At 40.6% G+C, this 17,406-nt stretch overlaps 1 protein-coding gene across 7 annotated transcripts in view; it reads right to left on the bottom strand.

The window, feature by feature from the left end:
- KCNN2 (potassium calcium-activated channel subfamily N member 2) overlaps positions 1-17,180 on the bottom strand; it is an 80,792-nt gene extending 63,612 nt beyond the window's left edge. For 3 of the 7 annotated variants that reach the window (XR_005255172.1, XR_005255174.1, XR_005255173.1), the window contains exons 1-3: positions 12,613-17,180; positions 11,172-12,370; positions 10,894-10,989 (exon numbers count right to left, since the gene is read on the bottom strand). Coding sequence is in view for 4 of the 7 variants with exons in the window: in XM_038123639.1 (XP_037979567.1) it covers positions 10,894-10,989; positions 11,172-12,370; positions 12,613-13,039 (1,722 nt within the window). In the remaining 3 variants the exon portion in view is untranslated. The remainder of the gene's footprint in view (positions 1-10,893; positions 10,990-11,171; positions 12,371-12,612) is intronic. The other 4 variants (XM_038123642.1, XM_038123641.1, XM_038123639.1 and 1 more) reach the window with 3 other exon arrangements.
- Positions 17,181-17,406: the final 226 nt, after the last annotated feature.

The following is a 17,406-nucleotide window of genomic DNA, read 5'->3' on the forward strand; positions in this document are numbered from 1 at the left end:
AGTCTCTGTAAGTGTTTTTACTATCTTGGAAACACAGTTTAACCCAAAATTTCATTCAAGTGTATGTTAAAAAGAACTACAAATATAGAAATACAAAATCCAAGTATTGTCCTAAAGCATGACTAGTAAAATAAGGGTAAGTATATTGTACAGAAGGAAAAGCAGAATGGAGTTAAAAGTGCTTGTGCATTTAAAAATCCTAATAAGCATATTATGCACTAACTCCAAGTGTTAAGAGGCATTTGGTCTTATTCAAATGCCTCCATACATCCTGGCAAACAAAATTTTGCAGGGCAGCAATCGAAAAGGTATGTACTTAATATATTTTCCTCTTGAAGGCTTAAAGTGTGCTTCTGGCTAAAACATATAGCAGATGAAGTCTTCAAACTGCTTCAAAGATCAACCTAAAATATCTTTAAGCAGGGCAGTTTTCAACACCAGGTTAAATAAACATAGGCACAAGTTTCTTTACATGTATTTACTTACAAGTATTTCTTAATCGGTAAAATACCATTTTACTTGATCACTACTAATTATGAGTGCACCTGCTTCCTCAGGGAAAAGAATTGTCTCAGCCTATGTCTTAGTACCAAAGTTCTTTTTGCTGCCCGATAATTATTTGACTGTCACAGCTTCATCAAATCCATCTGGTTTACAGCAGCTCTCAGGTAAAAGATGCTCTGTTCTCAAAGAAACTTGCTTTCTTAATATCTCTGGAAACCAAATACATCAAACATGCTTGCAATGATTGCAGTCAACCCCCTTATCATCCACAATTTAAAAATAAAATTGCTGTTTTCAAAAAGCTTTATTTTTACAACCCTTATGCTCAATGGGACATTCTAGAGCAGCAAAAATTCTGATGTCCAGCAGTTGACATAGGATGTTCCCAGCCACAATATATATACAAAAGCCACCGGTGAAATGCAAGGACTGTTAATTTTGGATTAGCTGACGCAAGCTGTATATAAAAAAGAACCAAAACTGTCCTCTCTTTTCCTTTCCCGTGCCAAATGGTGGGGGAGAAGAATGGCCTGCCAGCTGACAGCCACACTGTTAAATTTCTCATCTGATTCCACTGCATCCTATTCTGTTGCTGGGAGGTAGATAAATGTCTATTCATGTACAGCTTCTCATAAAGAGAACCATTTTCCTATCTGACAACTGAATCTGAAAATCAGACTGGCCATGGGTAGTCTTATAATAATATCTTTTCAAAAGATTGTGCGATTAAACTGTCTTAAAACTATACTGAAACTGAACTGGCAACACATCAGGTCTAGCACTCGTCTATCATACCACATGAAGTTTAAATTATTCTAAACTATCATACTGCAAAAATTACAACAGAATGCAAATTATTGGCTTTTACCATGAAGCCTAATCCTGAATAAGGACAAAAGAATGGAGTGGTCCTAGTGTGAACCCACTTTACCCATGACACCATTCAGATAGGGATCATATTCCATAGCAGCTGCCATAGGGTACTTTTTCAGTTATACTTGAATTTGTATGGATGAGAATTTCTGCTCTAGCAGTCCACTTCTTATGTAGTGCTGAGGAAAAATTCATGGGTAGTAAACTATGAAAGGATTTACAAAAAAAAGAATCCACTACAATCTCACTATAGCAGCTGCATGGTCAAAACTGAATTTTATTGCTACTGCAGAGAAATGGCCAAGGCGAAGTCAGTTAAGAGAACTTTAGCATATTCATAAATCAGTGTCTGTTCAAGAGTTTTCAAACCCTCCTGAAAAAATATTTTAATGATAAAAAAGGTGTTGAGGATCAAATCATTAACACATAATATGCCTGCTCTAAAATGAAATGCTCTAAAGATCCCACTAATTTAGATACTCCAAAATACAGATGCACTTCTCAAGTCAATTGTGCCTGACTGGTGTAAAAGTGATAACTAGTACTTATATCAGAAACAGAGTGAGAATATTTTGATGAAAATGTCATTAAACTTAGATGCTATCAGTGAATGCTCAGGATAATTATTTCTAATAATTTTTGAAATATGTTTAGCTAGGAGGTAATTTATTTTGTGATCTGAAGCCACCCCTGGACATTAAGTCTTTCTCCAGGTTCCCGGACTGAATTTAGATTTCTTATGCATGTGGGTTTTATTTGTATTTATTTATTTATTTATATTGTGGGTGCAACAGTGCACACTGAATCAATGTTACTGTGCCATTTTTATTTTTAATGGAAGACATGCCATATTCTCTGGCTGCAAGAGACCATATTCTTAAAAGCTATTGACAGCTATTAACAACTGTCACAAAACAAGAAATACCATTCACCAACTAAAATGAATCTTTGTTTTTGCTACGTTACTGAAAATGAGGCATTGCTTCATAATGCATTACTCTAGTGAAAGACACTACCATAAGAGGTCAGTTATAGGGCAGGTGCAAATGACTGTGTATATCTGCAGTAATGCTACAGAATTTTCAGAGCTTTGAAAGATGGAATAAAACTTTTAATAGGAATAAAATGCTTCATAAAGAATAGTATCTCATTAGAACATATTGTGGAGCACTGCATTCATTTTATAGTGCAGGTTTTGGGACACGTGCTATAGTAGGCATATAATTCTTGAAAATTATAGGCATAGATGGATGGCAATTACAATGTCTTATTTACATGACAAATGACTGATCTGAACATAAGACTACAAGACAGGCAAGCCTGAGCTTCAAGTTTAGCTATGAAGCCATCCTCAGATTTTTTTCACAGCACTTGAACTCTTAATCTCAGTGTTCTCTTTCGTAACAACATCCTTTATGTGACAAGAAAAAAGTGAGGAATTGTCCAGATAACTGCCTTTTACAATGAAATACTTTTACAATATAAATACTTGCTAGAAAAGCTTTTCCCTCTTTTCAGACTATCTTACACCTTCTCATTGAACCACAGAACTGATGTATAACTGTTTATGGAAGGCACACAGCTGCATAATTTTTTGCAGAATACAGATAAAGGTCACAAAGCTCTTTATACATGGGTGAAAATAAAATCTGGAGATACAAGCCCACATTATACTTAAGGAGTTACACTATACAGCCTCTTAATTCCGTATTTGACCCTTCTGGTTCCTGCAGCCTTCAGTAATTTTGTGATTGTGTTCAATTAGGATTCCATAAACAGTTCTGTTGGTCAGACATATAACAGAGAAACCAGCTCTTCCCTGTACATCAAGATAACTCTATAGTACTAGTATAGATCAAATTTCAGAAGCTGCCACTTTGACACAAGGTTTTGTTGAAATAAAAAAAATCCAAAACAAACCCAGAGCACATTATTCTTAAAAAGATTAAGAGCAGGACTTTAAAATATGAAGTTATTTGAGGCCTACCCTTTTGCTTTACTTTATATGGAACACATAAGAGTGTTTTCATCCATCACGAGAAGTTTTAGAATTTCCTTAAAAGAAAGTTAATTCCAAAAGATTGGTCTGTCTCCAAGAAAATGAAAGAGATAAGAAAGCACCTTAGAAGACACAGACATTGCTCTTCAGAACCCAATTCTCTCACATCCTTCTATAAAATGTCAGTATAAAACTATGCTTATTAACAACTGTTTTCACACAGATGAAGGGCACAATTGCAGGGACTGTTCAAGTGGGAAGAAGTGAATTAATCATTTAGTTACAAATGTGTGATACTCTGCAACTATGAAAATATTTAGGCATGCTATTAACTGAACATTTTTGTTTGCAAAAATCTGGGATCAGACACACCAGTTTAAAAGATAAGATGTTCATATTTGACTGCTGCCTTTACAAAAGAATTATTTCTAAGCTGTAAAGTGTGTTCTCATGACAGATTCTTCTGATCAGCTGAGAGACGCAGAAAGGAATCTTTTAATGTGGCCTTCATTAAAACAATGGGACAAGGTCAATGTACACAACTGAATCAAGACTACGTAGTAATATGTATTCTTGAAGAATATGTATTCTATAAAGAATATTCACACTAAGGGATCTATATCTGCGAATATCTAAATTAACTGGATCTTTAGAGCATTTCAATTTAGAGCACTCATTAAGTTTTAAGGATTTGATCTGTATTTCTCATATCATTTTTATTGAATCATTTATATTTTTTCCCATTTATATTTTTCAATGCAATGTCATTTAAGTTATTAAATTCAAAAAAGGCATGAGAAAAATTCAACTCCATTTGTGTGTATTATCATGATATGCAACTTTTCTCTTTTCCATAGAAAAAAGCTGTGAAAACTTCCTCACAAAATTCCAGAACACTTTATAAATTTTTTAATTAAATTTGTTACCATGATCAATATTTCCAGCTTACCTGAATACTAGTTACAAGATCAGCTACAGCCTCTTCTCTTAGTGGTAATTTACGTCTTAAAAGGAGCTTCATAGGCTCAGAGCAATATTTTGTCCTCTGCTAAGGGAAGATGACAACTTTCATCATCAACGGTGAAAACAGCTGATTGAAAGAGAACCTTTTAATTCTCCAGAGTACTAAACAGCAGCCATTCCTGTTCTGATCTTCACTCAAAACAGATGCCAAACACATCACAAATCAAACTCAAAGCCCAAGATACTATATTCAGTAGATCACACACAAACCAGAACAAAACCAAAAAAGCATTTATGTATACTCGTCAGTTCTGGCACACTTTCACTTAAAGTCAGGCAAAAAAGAGCTGCAGTCAAGTACGTGATAGAATTTCCTAATCTAAAGGTCCCACAGCTGAAAGATCTAACATGTACAATAGCTTTACATTAAGATGGGCATGCAGAATGCCTCTAACACTGCAGACAAGAGCATCCGTTCATTTCAGCTAAGCTACACAATTTATACAAATCCAGAATCTGATCCCTGGTTACAAATGTTCTTAATGCTCTCTCTCCTCCAACAGCAACAATGACATACCTTCTCACACCTCATAATGCATTGTTATGTCTTCAAAAACTTCTAACAGCCTCATTAAGAAATGGTAGGAACAACACCAGGTATAAATAAATAACTCTAGGTGTGACTGGACTAACCACTCAGTGTACTTATCACCACATACCACCTCCTTCTACGATCTAATGAAGCCTGTTGGAAATAGAGGCATAATATATGTTTAACCTTATTGCCCCTTCCAAGGCTTATCATCATTTAAGGATTTTCAAGCCTGCCTTCTATGCCATATGCATTCCAGTGCTGCTTCTCAGAGACAATGGGCACCTGCGCTGCTTCCTACATCAACAGGATATGCACGTAAAGCTATCAAAAATGAACGGAATTGAAACTTAGTGTTTTCACAAAAATACTCTACAGCATTAACTTGACAGATATGCTGTTAATTTGTCAAATATGGTGACATTGGATTCCTGTGTGACTTCTTGGATTCCTGCGGGATTTTCTGCTGCTCATTACAGAAGTGAAATGTGTATTGAATTTAATTGGTAAAGGGGAATTTTTGAATCTGCACGTGAAATTACCATATCCTTGATCAACTTCCACACAATGAGTTTGTTGTTGCTTGACTCGAAATCTATTAGAATAATCAGAAAAAAGAAATCACTAATTCTCAAGGGACCTCAGATCAGGCTAAGTAACACTCTATTTCTTGATTTGCAGCAGTTTTTCATCACACTTCCTCTTTGTGCTCTTAGTCTAACTCATTCATTTGTTAAGCTGGAGATTTACAGACTGTGTGAGCAATCCCTGATGCTTCAATACACCTAAGCAAAAACAAGTTGAACTCCACACAAAGTCAAAAGATTGCCAGCAAGACAATGAAATGCACATGTTCCACTCCAGTGGAGGTAAAACAATAACATGGATAGAAACAAATAAATAACAGATAAATAAAAAATAAATAAGTTGGTCTGTAGAACAAGCATTACTTCTTATGACAAGAAACTGTAAGGGAGTTTAACTGTTCATAAGTGCACAATTTTTACTGTAAAAATTTCCACTGATGCCAGTAAAATAATGAAACTCCCATAAACTGTGCTTATTATCATAATGCATTGAGCGATGTATTTGCACAATGAATAGGTATTATGCATTTATTACCATTCTCTTCTGTTACCTGATACTGCTTGTTCCATTTTTTCAAGTTTTCAGGCACAGGGAAAAGAAGATTCTTGATTCTTCAGCAAGGCATTTGGGCTCTCAGCTGTGGCAATTTTATAGAAAGGTAATGACAACTGAAAATGTTTCACTCCAAATCTATCAGTAGAACATTATTTTCCCACCACTTCAGAACCACTGGGACTGACGTTGCTCTTTCCCTGCAGCCCTGTGAGGCTCTGCTATGCAAGCAATAACTTTAACCTTAACCTTGGAGTTTGCAAGCCTTTCCATGGGTGTTCTATCAAAGTATGAACTAGCAATACATTTTAAAAGTGGTTAGAAACTTCAGCTGATGAACACACGCACACACACACACACACATGCAAGATTTCTAATTGATTCAAACAACTTTCATGTTTCTGCATGAGAGACAGCATCTGTACCAGAGAAAAGAAAAAGAAGCTCAGATGCTGTCTGAGACAGCACAGGTTAGCAATACTTAGGACAGGCAGTATGTTTATTTACAGAAAGGGTACACTAAGCAGCCCAGCATTAAAGAAGTGTTGCAGTGGATATATTCTTCCACTGACCACCATCCCTCAAGAGATACTCGGCTGTGGTGGAATGCCCAACAAAAGACATTAAAGACCTCAGAATGGCAGTCTCACAGACTTTTGATTTAATCCTTCTGCTCTTCGTAATACAAGAAAGTGTCAGTACAAGTTCAGGGGTGGATAGTTAAAAAAGCATTCCTATCTCTAACCATACTAGAGATAGGCAGAGAGATCCATTTTAAAATAAAATTAGAAAAAACATAGATTTACCTTCTAAGCTGCCACTCAAAACTTTCTTAAATTCCATTTTATTTATGGATCGAATTCCACTAGAGAAATGTGAAATGGAACAGTAAGTTCTAAAGAATATAACTTTAATTATGTTACATACTGCCTCTGCTTTAATTATGTAAAATAGTATTAAGTAACAAACTGTTTATGCATGAAGTGGATAATTAATACATCAAAAATTATTATGATAATTGGGCAATGTTGTCTTTTTACCTCTTCCCTCTTTCACCTCTTCAAACTCTCAACCAGAGTAACAGTAAAAGAAATACCTGTTCTAGGCTGGGATAATGATGAATTACATTTTTCCCATTGATCTTTCAAACACAAAGCACTTGTTCTGAAGAACTGAATCAACAACCACATAGGCCTGGAGAGAAAGCAATGCATATTTCATTATCTCCCAAGTGTAATGTTTTTAACAGCATTATAGGCATGACAAAAAAAATGGAACAAAAAGTGAACACACATTTTGAGGTTATCACTAGCCTCAACTCCAACTCTGTTACTGTTGCTCATTAGGATTTTTTCTAGAAGAGGGAAGGATGTGAAGCAAACTTGCTCATAATTTTTATCCTCTTTTAAGGAAATGTCAAAATAAGCTATGAATTAACAATTGAACCCAACTGTTTTCAACTGACTTTGATTGTATTCTTAACACTAACTCACATTTATTAAAATTTATAACCGCTCACATATTTGCTCCTGGAGTCTGGCTAATACAGCGCCATCACTGAAAACATATTTGTGGAAAATGTTTAAACAGTTCCAGTATTTCACAAAGACTACTCAGCATCCCTACAGTTAGCCTTGTCTGAACACTGCAGCTACCACCCTTCTGGAGACTTTGGTCTGCCAGATGCAGAGCTATGTGTAAGCTCTTGGGAAGTCCCGGACAAAGTCGGGCAGGTACCAGGTTTCGATCGCCCGGCGGGATGACGCGCCCGACGGGATGCGCCGCCCGAGCCGGGCGCTCCGCGCGGAGCTGTCTGCGGTGCTGAACCGGCGGCTGCGACACCGCCCCAGCCTCACCCGAGGTGCTCCAGCACCCCACCACACACACACCGCGGTCTGACCGCGGGAAAAGACAAAAAGTCACTTGTCTTACGCTGCTGTATCACTTCTCGGCTTGGGAAGACTCTTGGCAAACCTTTAAAAACTCCCCTCCCAACTCCCTTAAAAAAAAGCAGCAAGTCTGGGGCAGGCAAACTCTACAGACTGGTTTAACTGGCTGACTTTTCAAAATAAACATACAAGCAACTTCGAAAGACGACTAAAGCCACCTACTGCTGCTAGGCATTGTCCCATGGACATCCTTGCAGCACGGCTGTTTGATCTTCCTACCAATAAACCAAGGTCAAAGACTACTGAAAAGAATGAATAAGCTGACTTCCATTTGGCAGCATTCTAGGTCAACAGGAGTTTCTCAGTCATTATTCATCTTGCACACAGTAACAATAACTAAACTGTCATCTCCTTTCCCAATATTTTTTTTTTTTGCCTCATGCTTTGTAGAAAAATCTACTTATGCAAAGGCTGGTTTGCTCCCACCAGAGTATGAAAGACACCACAGCCGCAAGCTGAATACAGCCACCTTCTTCTGTTCTATGGAACAAATTTTCCTCTCTCAATGAATTCCTGCTTATTTACACTATAACAAATATTTGTTAAGTATTTAAGTGTTTCTGAAACATTAAGTATGTTTCAGATAATAATCAGAAAATAATGTTTCAATGGGAACAGTACTGACAAATAGCTGGTGCAAAAAGTCCTCCAGGACACAACCAACCAACTGTGGGCTCTGTTCTACAGACCTTATTCATTCTTCTGCACAGAGCAGAAAGTTTTCTTTATTTAATGACACATCTGCCTTCAGAAAACAGTCTGCTTTAAAGGTTTTTTTAAAAGCATTACATTATTACGGTTACACAGTATCTTCTTTTGTCTGAAGAACATTATGTTCATTATGAACTTAGCCAAGGGATTTTAAAGATACCTTTCTCCCCAACTGTCTAGTGCAACATAGATTGTATTACCATATAATTTACATAGCCTTTGTCCTGCACTCTCATCATCATATTTTTAAAAGTCTAGTGCGTGCAGGAAAACATACTATGCTTAAATTCAAAAGTGAGCTGATATCTAATAGCTACAGAGGGTACTACATCCTTTCTTTTTAACAAACTCCTTGAAACAGAGAACTTCTCTTCATTTTTGATGTGAATGACAGAACTCCTTGAAGCTGCAGCTCCTCCAGGCAGTGTCATGACTACTGCAGTTTCTGGTGTCTTTCATTCTGAAACATGGGGTACTGCTGTTTTACAGGCAGGTATACTTGTGCTTTGTCCGGCAGCACTGAAAACTGCAATAACCATGATTAAGCCATATGATTGCACAATTCTTGCCATGGAGTTGCATATATGAAGAAGTTCTTTAAAATAATGAGTTTATGACAATTTTTAAAAAAAAAATCATTTCTGATCCATAAGGGATCTGATTCCTAAGACAATGAAAATTATTAAATCCTTACCTGAAAAAACCCAACAAACAATTGAATCTTGGAGTAACTATTCAGTGTAAGCTGGGGTACCTGCATGGATCTACAACTATTTAATTTTCATTCAACTATTTATCTTCCATAAAATTCTTCATTTAAAGTTTCTGAAAAATGCATAGAATATTTTAAACATTTAGAGAGGCTTGTTTTAAGCTTTGCTGTTGAATGCCTGAAGAAACATTTGTGGGAAGATACACCAGATAAGGCTCCCACACTGGAGGAGTGCTACTTATTTATTTTTATACGGATAAAGAAACCTGTTCATCAGTAGTCCTGTAGTTTAAAAATTTGCTCTCTCTCCAGAACACTTGTTTATTCAATACAATACCATTAAAGAGCTTTCAATATCTTTGACATTAATGCAGAAAAACTGGGTTCTTAGCCAGGAAAATAAGTTTTGCATGCGCAAAGACTGTACAACAGGATCCAGTTTGGCAAAAATCTTCAGTGACATAATACTTTTCATACACTACACTAAGTAGGAGACTGTGTACCATTTCATGTTGAAACTACATGCGTTCATTTGCACAGAAGAAAAATTGTACTATACAATGCTTAATTTTTTTATTTTTTATTTAACTGACTGGTACCAGTGGAAAAGTCTTCATTGCCCTTGAAACCTGACATTTCAGTCTTCAGCTCAAGGAGCCTCTGAAAAAGCAAAAGCACTGTATCTATGAGTAAGGTATTTCTGCCTTCAAAACTTTGAATTCTGTCTGTTGTACAATTTGGTTGAGCTGAAATGCTACATTTTAATTTCTTGGTCGAAAAAATTGCAGCTGAAATTAGGACTAAGTCACCTGGACAGAATCTGCAATGGTATCTGTGAGATTTATTTCATAACTTTGACCATTATGTTCATCTTACCTTTAGCCCTATCCTTCCTAACACCTTTCTCTGGTCACATTCCTAGATGATACAACATTAAATAAAACAAGTCAAATATCAATCTCCCCCCTCCTTTAAAACACTCTCCTAGAGTATAATCCTATTTCAGACAGCTCACTGAGGATTACATACCTTGCACAGAGAAGACCATTAACCTTACCGTCAAGAGAAAATGCACAGCATGAAATTGAGTCACTGAAAAATAAAAGACTATTGCTGCACATCTGCTGCAGGTGACGACGGGCACATCACTTAGAAAGCAGGTTATAACCTTAAGGCTAGGCAATCCTATAGCACAGCTGCAGACAACAGTCCCTAGCAGGCAGAATTCCCTAGCAGGCAAAGCTTCCTGGCTGCTCTCTGCCCGCCGTTTGGTGCCCGTCGCCAGGGCTGAGATCCATTCACCAACTCCGGCAGGCTTGCAGAGCCCACGTTTGCTATCTGAAGCAGCAGGACGTGCCCAGTACTTACCAGCACGGCTCCCCTGGACAAACCGCCTAGCACCCCCCACCTAAGCCAGCAACGCTCCCTGACCCACAGAAGGAAACGTTACCTGGATTTCTCTTGCGTGGTACACGATGATGAGCCCGAGCAGGATAATCGTGGAGAGGCTAATAAGGCATTTCAGAGCGAGGGAATACAGAGACTCCTGCAAAAGAAAGACACCGCCGTTCCTCAGAGAACCCATGCGCGGGGGCCGCTCCGCCCCACCGCCACCCCGGCCCGAGGAGGCGGCCGGCGGCACCGCGCCACCGGACAGCGGGGACACCACGGGACGGGGACGGGGCGGGCGCCGCGGGCGGTGGAACCGGCGGCCGCCCGAGCGGGTACCTTGGTGTAGGCGCCCCAGGAGAGTTCGGTCTCGATGACCATGACGACGATGCCGAACATGCCGAAGATGAGCGCGTAGTCGCTGAGGCGTTTACGCTTCTCGAAGAGAGCCCGGCGGTGTCCCAGCTTGTAGCCGATGTTCTGGTTCTTCTTCTTGCTGGACTTGCCCCCGCCGTTGTTGGAGCTTCCCGTGCCGGGGCCGGGGCCGGGTCCGGCGGAGCTGTACAGCGCCAGGTTGTTGGAGTTGTTGTGTTCGGGCTTGGAGACCACGATCTCCGGGGCGGCGGGGCTGCCGGCGGCGGGGGCAGAGCCGCCGGCGGCGGCGGCGGCGGCGGCGGCGGCGGGGCTGGCGAGCGGCGCCTGGAGCGGCTGCGACTCGGAGTCCAGGTCGTGCAGGTTCCTGCGGGACGAGCTCAGGTTGCTGAGCGGCCGCATGACGCCGCCGTTGTACCTGCAGCTGCTCATGGCTATTTCGGTGAAGGGGTTGCTCTCCCGGCGCTGCTGCTGCTGGTGATGGTGGTGGTGATGGTGATGGTGATGATGATGGTGAGTGCTGCTGCTGCTGACACTGCTGCTGGGGCTGGCTGCCTGCTGCTGCTGCAGGCTATGGCACTGGTGGTACTGGGAATATTGGTGAGGCTGTCTGGACGCGCCAGCATGGCTGGACGGGGTGAACTCGCTGACGTTCAGCTGGCTGCCGTGCCGGGAGGAGGCGGCGGAAGACAGCGGCGAGGAGTGCGTCCGAAAGGCGCCCGAAAGCGGCGAGGAGGCGCGGAGCAGCAGGGGCAGGTTATCCCCCGCGGCTGCCGCAGCAGCCCCGTAGTAGGCGCAGTTGTTGCACTGGAGGCACGGGCTCTGCTGCTGCTGCTGCGGCTGCTGCTGCTGGAGGAGGCTCTGCTTGTCCTGGCCGTGCTGCTGGCAGTGCGGCGGCGCCGGCGGGCGCTGCTGCTGCTGTTGCTGTTGCTGGTGCTGCTGCTGCTGCTGCTCGGGGCCGAAGCCCGCCGGGAAGTGGCGCGGCGGGTCCATGCCGGGGCCGTTAAAGCCGCAGGAGGACCGGGCGGTGGTGCACCCTGCGCAATGCGTGACGGTCGGCAGGGGAGCGTCCTGCTGCCGCCACGACGGGCCCATCCCGGCTCCCGTAGAATCCAGCCGCCGCGTCCGATTGGTCGGGCGCACCAAAACAACGGGCATCACGTCACCTGGCGGGGGCGGAGCGGCCGCGCCGTCAGCGTGGGGCGCGGGGCCCCCGCCCGCGGGGATCCCGCCTCCCGCCCCCCGCAGGTGAGGGCTGCCCTCGCCCCCCGCCCGCCCCGCCCCCGCCGCGGAAACCCGGGGCTTCCCGGGGGCGGGGAGCGCGCTCGCTCCCGGGATCTCCCCCGCCTGTCGGCGAAGGGGCTCCGCCGCGGCTCTCCCCGGCGTCTCTCCCCGGCTCCCCACTCACATCTGCGCCGTCTCCGGAACATGGGCGCCGCGTCGCGCTCCGGAGCTGTCCAGCAGCGCCGCCGCCGCCCTGCAAAACACAGCGTCGGGCTCGCTACCCGCCCGCCGCCCCGGGCCGCAGAGAGCTGGAAGGGGCCGCGGCGGGGAGCGGGGAGCCCTCCCCGGGGAGCGGGGAGCCCTCTCCGGCACATCCCGGGCTTGTCACGAAGTACGGGTGGGGGGCCGCACGGCTTCTGCCGGCTGCTCCTTCTTCCCTCAGCCGGAGGAGAGAGAGGCGCAGCCGGGGCGTGAGGCCAGCGGCAGCCGGGGGTGGTTCGGGGACTGGAGACCTGCTCCGCCGGGTCGGCAGGAGCTGTACCGTGAAACGGGACCGGTGTCACTGAATAGCTCCCCTCTGCCTCCGGCTCCCTGCCATGCACTGCCTGCATAGTCCTGAAGTTGGTTGTCTGCTGCCATTTTACCTTTTCCCCTTTCTTTGCCTCTCAAGCCCCCACTGAGTAGTCTGCTCTGGCAGCTCCGTTAGGCAGAGCCATGTCTGCATCAGGTAAAGTCTGCTTTCTGCATTTATTTAAGGAAAGATTATTTAAGGAAAGAATTATGAAATTGAGAAGTGCTTTACCTTGTTACAGCCGTGTCATTCCTGTCAACTGTCAACTAGGCAAGACTATAAAAGGAGGTTTCTTCTTCTTTTTTTTTTTTTTTTTCCCAGTCAATATTTGATACCATGGAAGATTTCCTTACATCTTTAGTTTGTCGGCAATGTTAAAGACAAAATCCACTAAGCCTTTCTAGGATAAAAGCCTGCATCCTTGTGATTTCTGTGTCTCCTGTGACATTCAATTTCCTTTGAAATCCTTAGATGAGTTATAGGTTAGAAAGATGACTGAGGCACTGTCATTAGCAACGTTTATAAATATGCTGCGTTATAAAATTTTAAAGTTAATTCCTAATCAAGATGTAGCTTTTAAAGCAAGCACACATATCACCCACACAATGAAACAACCCTCGCTAATGTAGTAAATAGTATGGGTTACAATATAGATAAATTATTTAGAGACAGATGAAAATTTAGTTATGTTTGCATAGCATGTTATTTGAAAAAGCACTCGTAAGTGGGAGTACATATGATACACAAAATCATAATGTCTTGTGATGAATAAAAATTTGTCTTACAACTAAGTTTTGAATAAAAATCCACACACACTTCATTAAACAAATGATAAAATACTTTCGTTTTTAAGTTACACAGAAGTGTATCTGGATGCTCAATATTGCACTAATTTCCCTGAACACCAATGGCCAAGATAAAAGGTGCTTTTATTCTTAAGAATGAACAGGCTGTTTAGCACAGCTTCATATATTCCATTTTCTTTGAAAAAACACAGTGCTGTAATTCTATCTTACTTGTCCCATTTTATCTGCTTTTTGAAACACATGAATCTCAGGAATCTTTGAAATTAAAATCCCAGGGAACCTGGACTTCTACTATTCTGTAATTCTATTATTCTACTATTCTGCTTCAGTCTCGCTGAAGCATGCTTTCAAAATACGTGTTTTGTGAACTAGTTAAAAATTAGATAGGCAAGGTTCCATCTTTCCTTTTCTGTTCATGCTACGTCCTTAATTTTGCTTAAAGGTACTTTCTTTTAAGCTTTCATTTTACCAGGATATCAATTCTTATGACCTAGTTTACCTTGAAAAGCCTTTTAAGAAATTTGTAAATCTCCATGTTTTATTTAAAAGTCACCAAGGCTCTGTCCTGTAACTTCATCTACTCTGATCATGGAAGCTTATATTAGAATTGTGAAGAAGAAGGAAAAAATCTTTCTAAGGTCTTGTTATACTAAAATATCTGATATCTTTATGCTATGTGTGGATATTATTGCATTTATTTTTCTAATTCATATATAGAAGTCATAAGTCCCAGTGTTGTACCTCTGCTTCTGCTATCCTGTTTATTTCTTGAAATGCAAGGACAGTGCTGTTACAAGCTTTTATATATTTAGTCTACTGTCTTGGTTGTTTCATTGTGTGAATAAAAAAAATGAATATTCCCATGTCTAACACAAGAGGTCATACTCATCACACAGCTTGCTAGAAAACTGATAAGCCAGGTTTTCACTTCAGTCTCATTGTGCAGTCTGGGATATTTTATCACAATTTCAAGGTATAAACTAAGAATTGTGGGGGGTTTGCATTTTCAGAGCTAAATAAACCTTCCCTTCTGTGGCATGATTAATGAGAAGGAACAGAAATTATCTATTTGTTCTGTCTTCCATTGCTAAATAATTTTGAAGTTCATTTTAAAGAATGAATGTATTTGTTTTCAGAAAAAAAATCTTCTTCATGCAAACTTAATTGTTACATTATTTCATACCACACATAAATTAGTGTGGCAGCTCAGAACTGCTTAATCATGCTAACATGGCAACAGTCAACGCCTGTGAAAGAAACATTATCTGTTTGGGATAAAACTTTGGGTTTTTTCCTACCTTTTCATTATATACTGGTTGGAGCAGCTTTTCCTGATTGTCTTAAGGTCTTTATCTGCTATGCCAAAAAGGTTTATTTTACATGAGTATGTTGCATGCATGTGCATGCACACTTTAACATAAAGTAAGAGAGAAACAGTTACTGCAGATCTCACTTGATAATTATGATTAATGGAGATATTCAGAAAACAGACTTTTTTTCCTAACCTCTCTAATTGCAAGAACAAGATAAATACTACCAAGCAGTATTGAGCTAAACTGTATTAACAACAGGACTGGAAACACAACAGCCACAGGAAAAAATAGATTTTTAGGAGGATAAAAACCACTATGAAATATTTGAAGTGACGTGGATCCGCTGGTCATTTGAAAAGCTCACACAGCAACATGCAAGGGAGATGCAACACTTACAGACTACAATAAAAGATACTAGAAAGCTGCTTTGGCTGTTGCCCTATTGCCCCTACTAATGCCAAGCTCCTGTTAAAATAACTGAGAATTCTGAACTCATAATAAGGTCAAAAATATAGAAAGACAGAAGATAAAAGGAAACAAAACTGACATAAAAAAAAGCCTAGGAAATTCCATTCTCAAAGCATATTCTGCACAACACCTAGAGTTTTTAAGAAAGTAGCAAAGGAAAAAGCCTTGTCCAGTGACCAAAAAAACCCAACAAACAAGCATTGCAGAGCTCAATATCAGACTGAAATGTGTCATTCAGTGAAGGCAGAGTCACTTTAATAAAAACAGAGATAACACCAGGGTAATATAGGGTAATATAAGATCATTCAAGGGTATCTATACAGCAATAAAAATGCTTTTGAGACCATACCAAATGATTGCAGTATAGCTGCTGAGATGGTGGGCATGGAAACTAACTGTATGAACCACATGTGTAAATTACCTTTTCCATACTATCTGGCAGGGTTTTAACCCACCAGACCCCTCTAACCACCCCAGCAATGTCCAGTTATATACCCTAACTGGAATGCCACCTCTACTGTATCCATGCGTATTTCCAAGACCTTTTGATAGTGTTCCACATTAATGGGACAAGGAAAATACTATGACTCTATACAGATAATACAATTACATATTAGGAGGATGCATACTTTGCTGGTTTTACTTTTATACAATTTGACTAAGTTTCTGCACTTTCTTTTGCTTCTCCAGCAACACCACCAATGGAAATGCAAGTCTGCTCCAGTTTAAAACTTTCTTTTGTAATCTGGGATGTGTAGGATGTCGCACATAAGGACACTGGATTGATGACAGCTCTAAAACAGTAATGAAGCTTTTCAAGGCTGGAGATGTCTTCATTCATAGGGATGTAGCTTAAGAAATATCTAGAATTGCTGCATACCCTTCCTCTAGCTTGGGGGCATTAAGGGATGGGTTTTTGTTTTGTTTTTTTTTTTTTTTTTACTAAGAGTAATTTTTATTTTTATTATACATATTGAAAATATTGGATGTGGTCCAAAAATACCTGGTAAAAATATTTCTTCACTTAATTCACTTTCCATCTTTTCTGAATATTTTTATAGTACTTGAAGGTCACACAAACCTAATTACTTCTTTTATTTCTTTTGCTTTTTTTTTCATTATCAAGGGATACTGCTGCCTTTAAAGAATTTCATAGTAAGGTAAATGCATCAACATTAATACTGTTTTAGCCAGTTGATTCAGGTGCTCAGCAGGTGACTCTTGAATTATCTTTAATCAGACTGCCTTTTATTATTCTTACAAATTGTTGCAGTTTTGTAATGAACTCAGATAACTCAGTACAATTACTGAAACGGTAATTTAATGCAGTTTTTTCTATTTCAGCCAGTGCAAGAGCACAGAGGGACTTTTAGCATGTATGGGATTATCAAATGTAAGAATTTACTTTTAATTTTGCAGAATGTCATTTTTGCAGCATTTTGACCTGTTAAATCCAGTGAGACTGCACTTGCATCTAAATATAAGATTATACCTTGCAGAGGTGGACGTTAGCCATGCTTTCTCTGTCTTTAAAATATGTCATCTGTAATTCATGTAGCAATTGGTTCTAAATAATTAAATTTGCCCATGTTTTAAAAATAAGGGTTTTTTGGGGTTTTTTTTTTTTTTTTTTTTTTTTCCCATAGGTACTTTATCATCAGTGCTCCGTTCAGCTTTAAGAACAGAATTGCTATAGATTTGCATCTTTGTTCTATTTGGAAAGATCCTTCAAGGTTACTTAATAACAGGTTCCCTTACTGGCTGTAAAATGTGAAAGATGAACCTTGCTTTTATCCGGTGTGTTTTAGTGCTTTCAAATC

Source organism: Motacilla alba, chromosome Z, assembly GCF_015832195.1.
Source record: "Motacilla alba alba isolate MOTALB_02 chromosome Z, Motacilla_alba_V1.0_pri, whole genome shotgun sequence".
In the NCBI taxonomy this organism is placed as follows: Eukaryota; Metazoa; Chordata; class Aves; order Passeriformes; family Motacillidae; genus Motacilla; species Motacilla alba.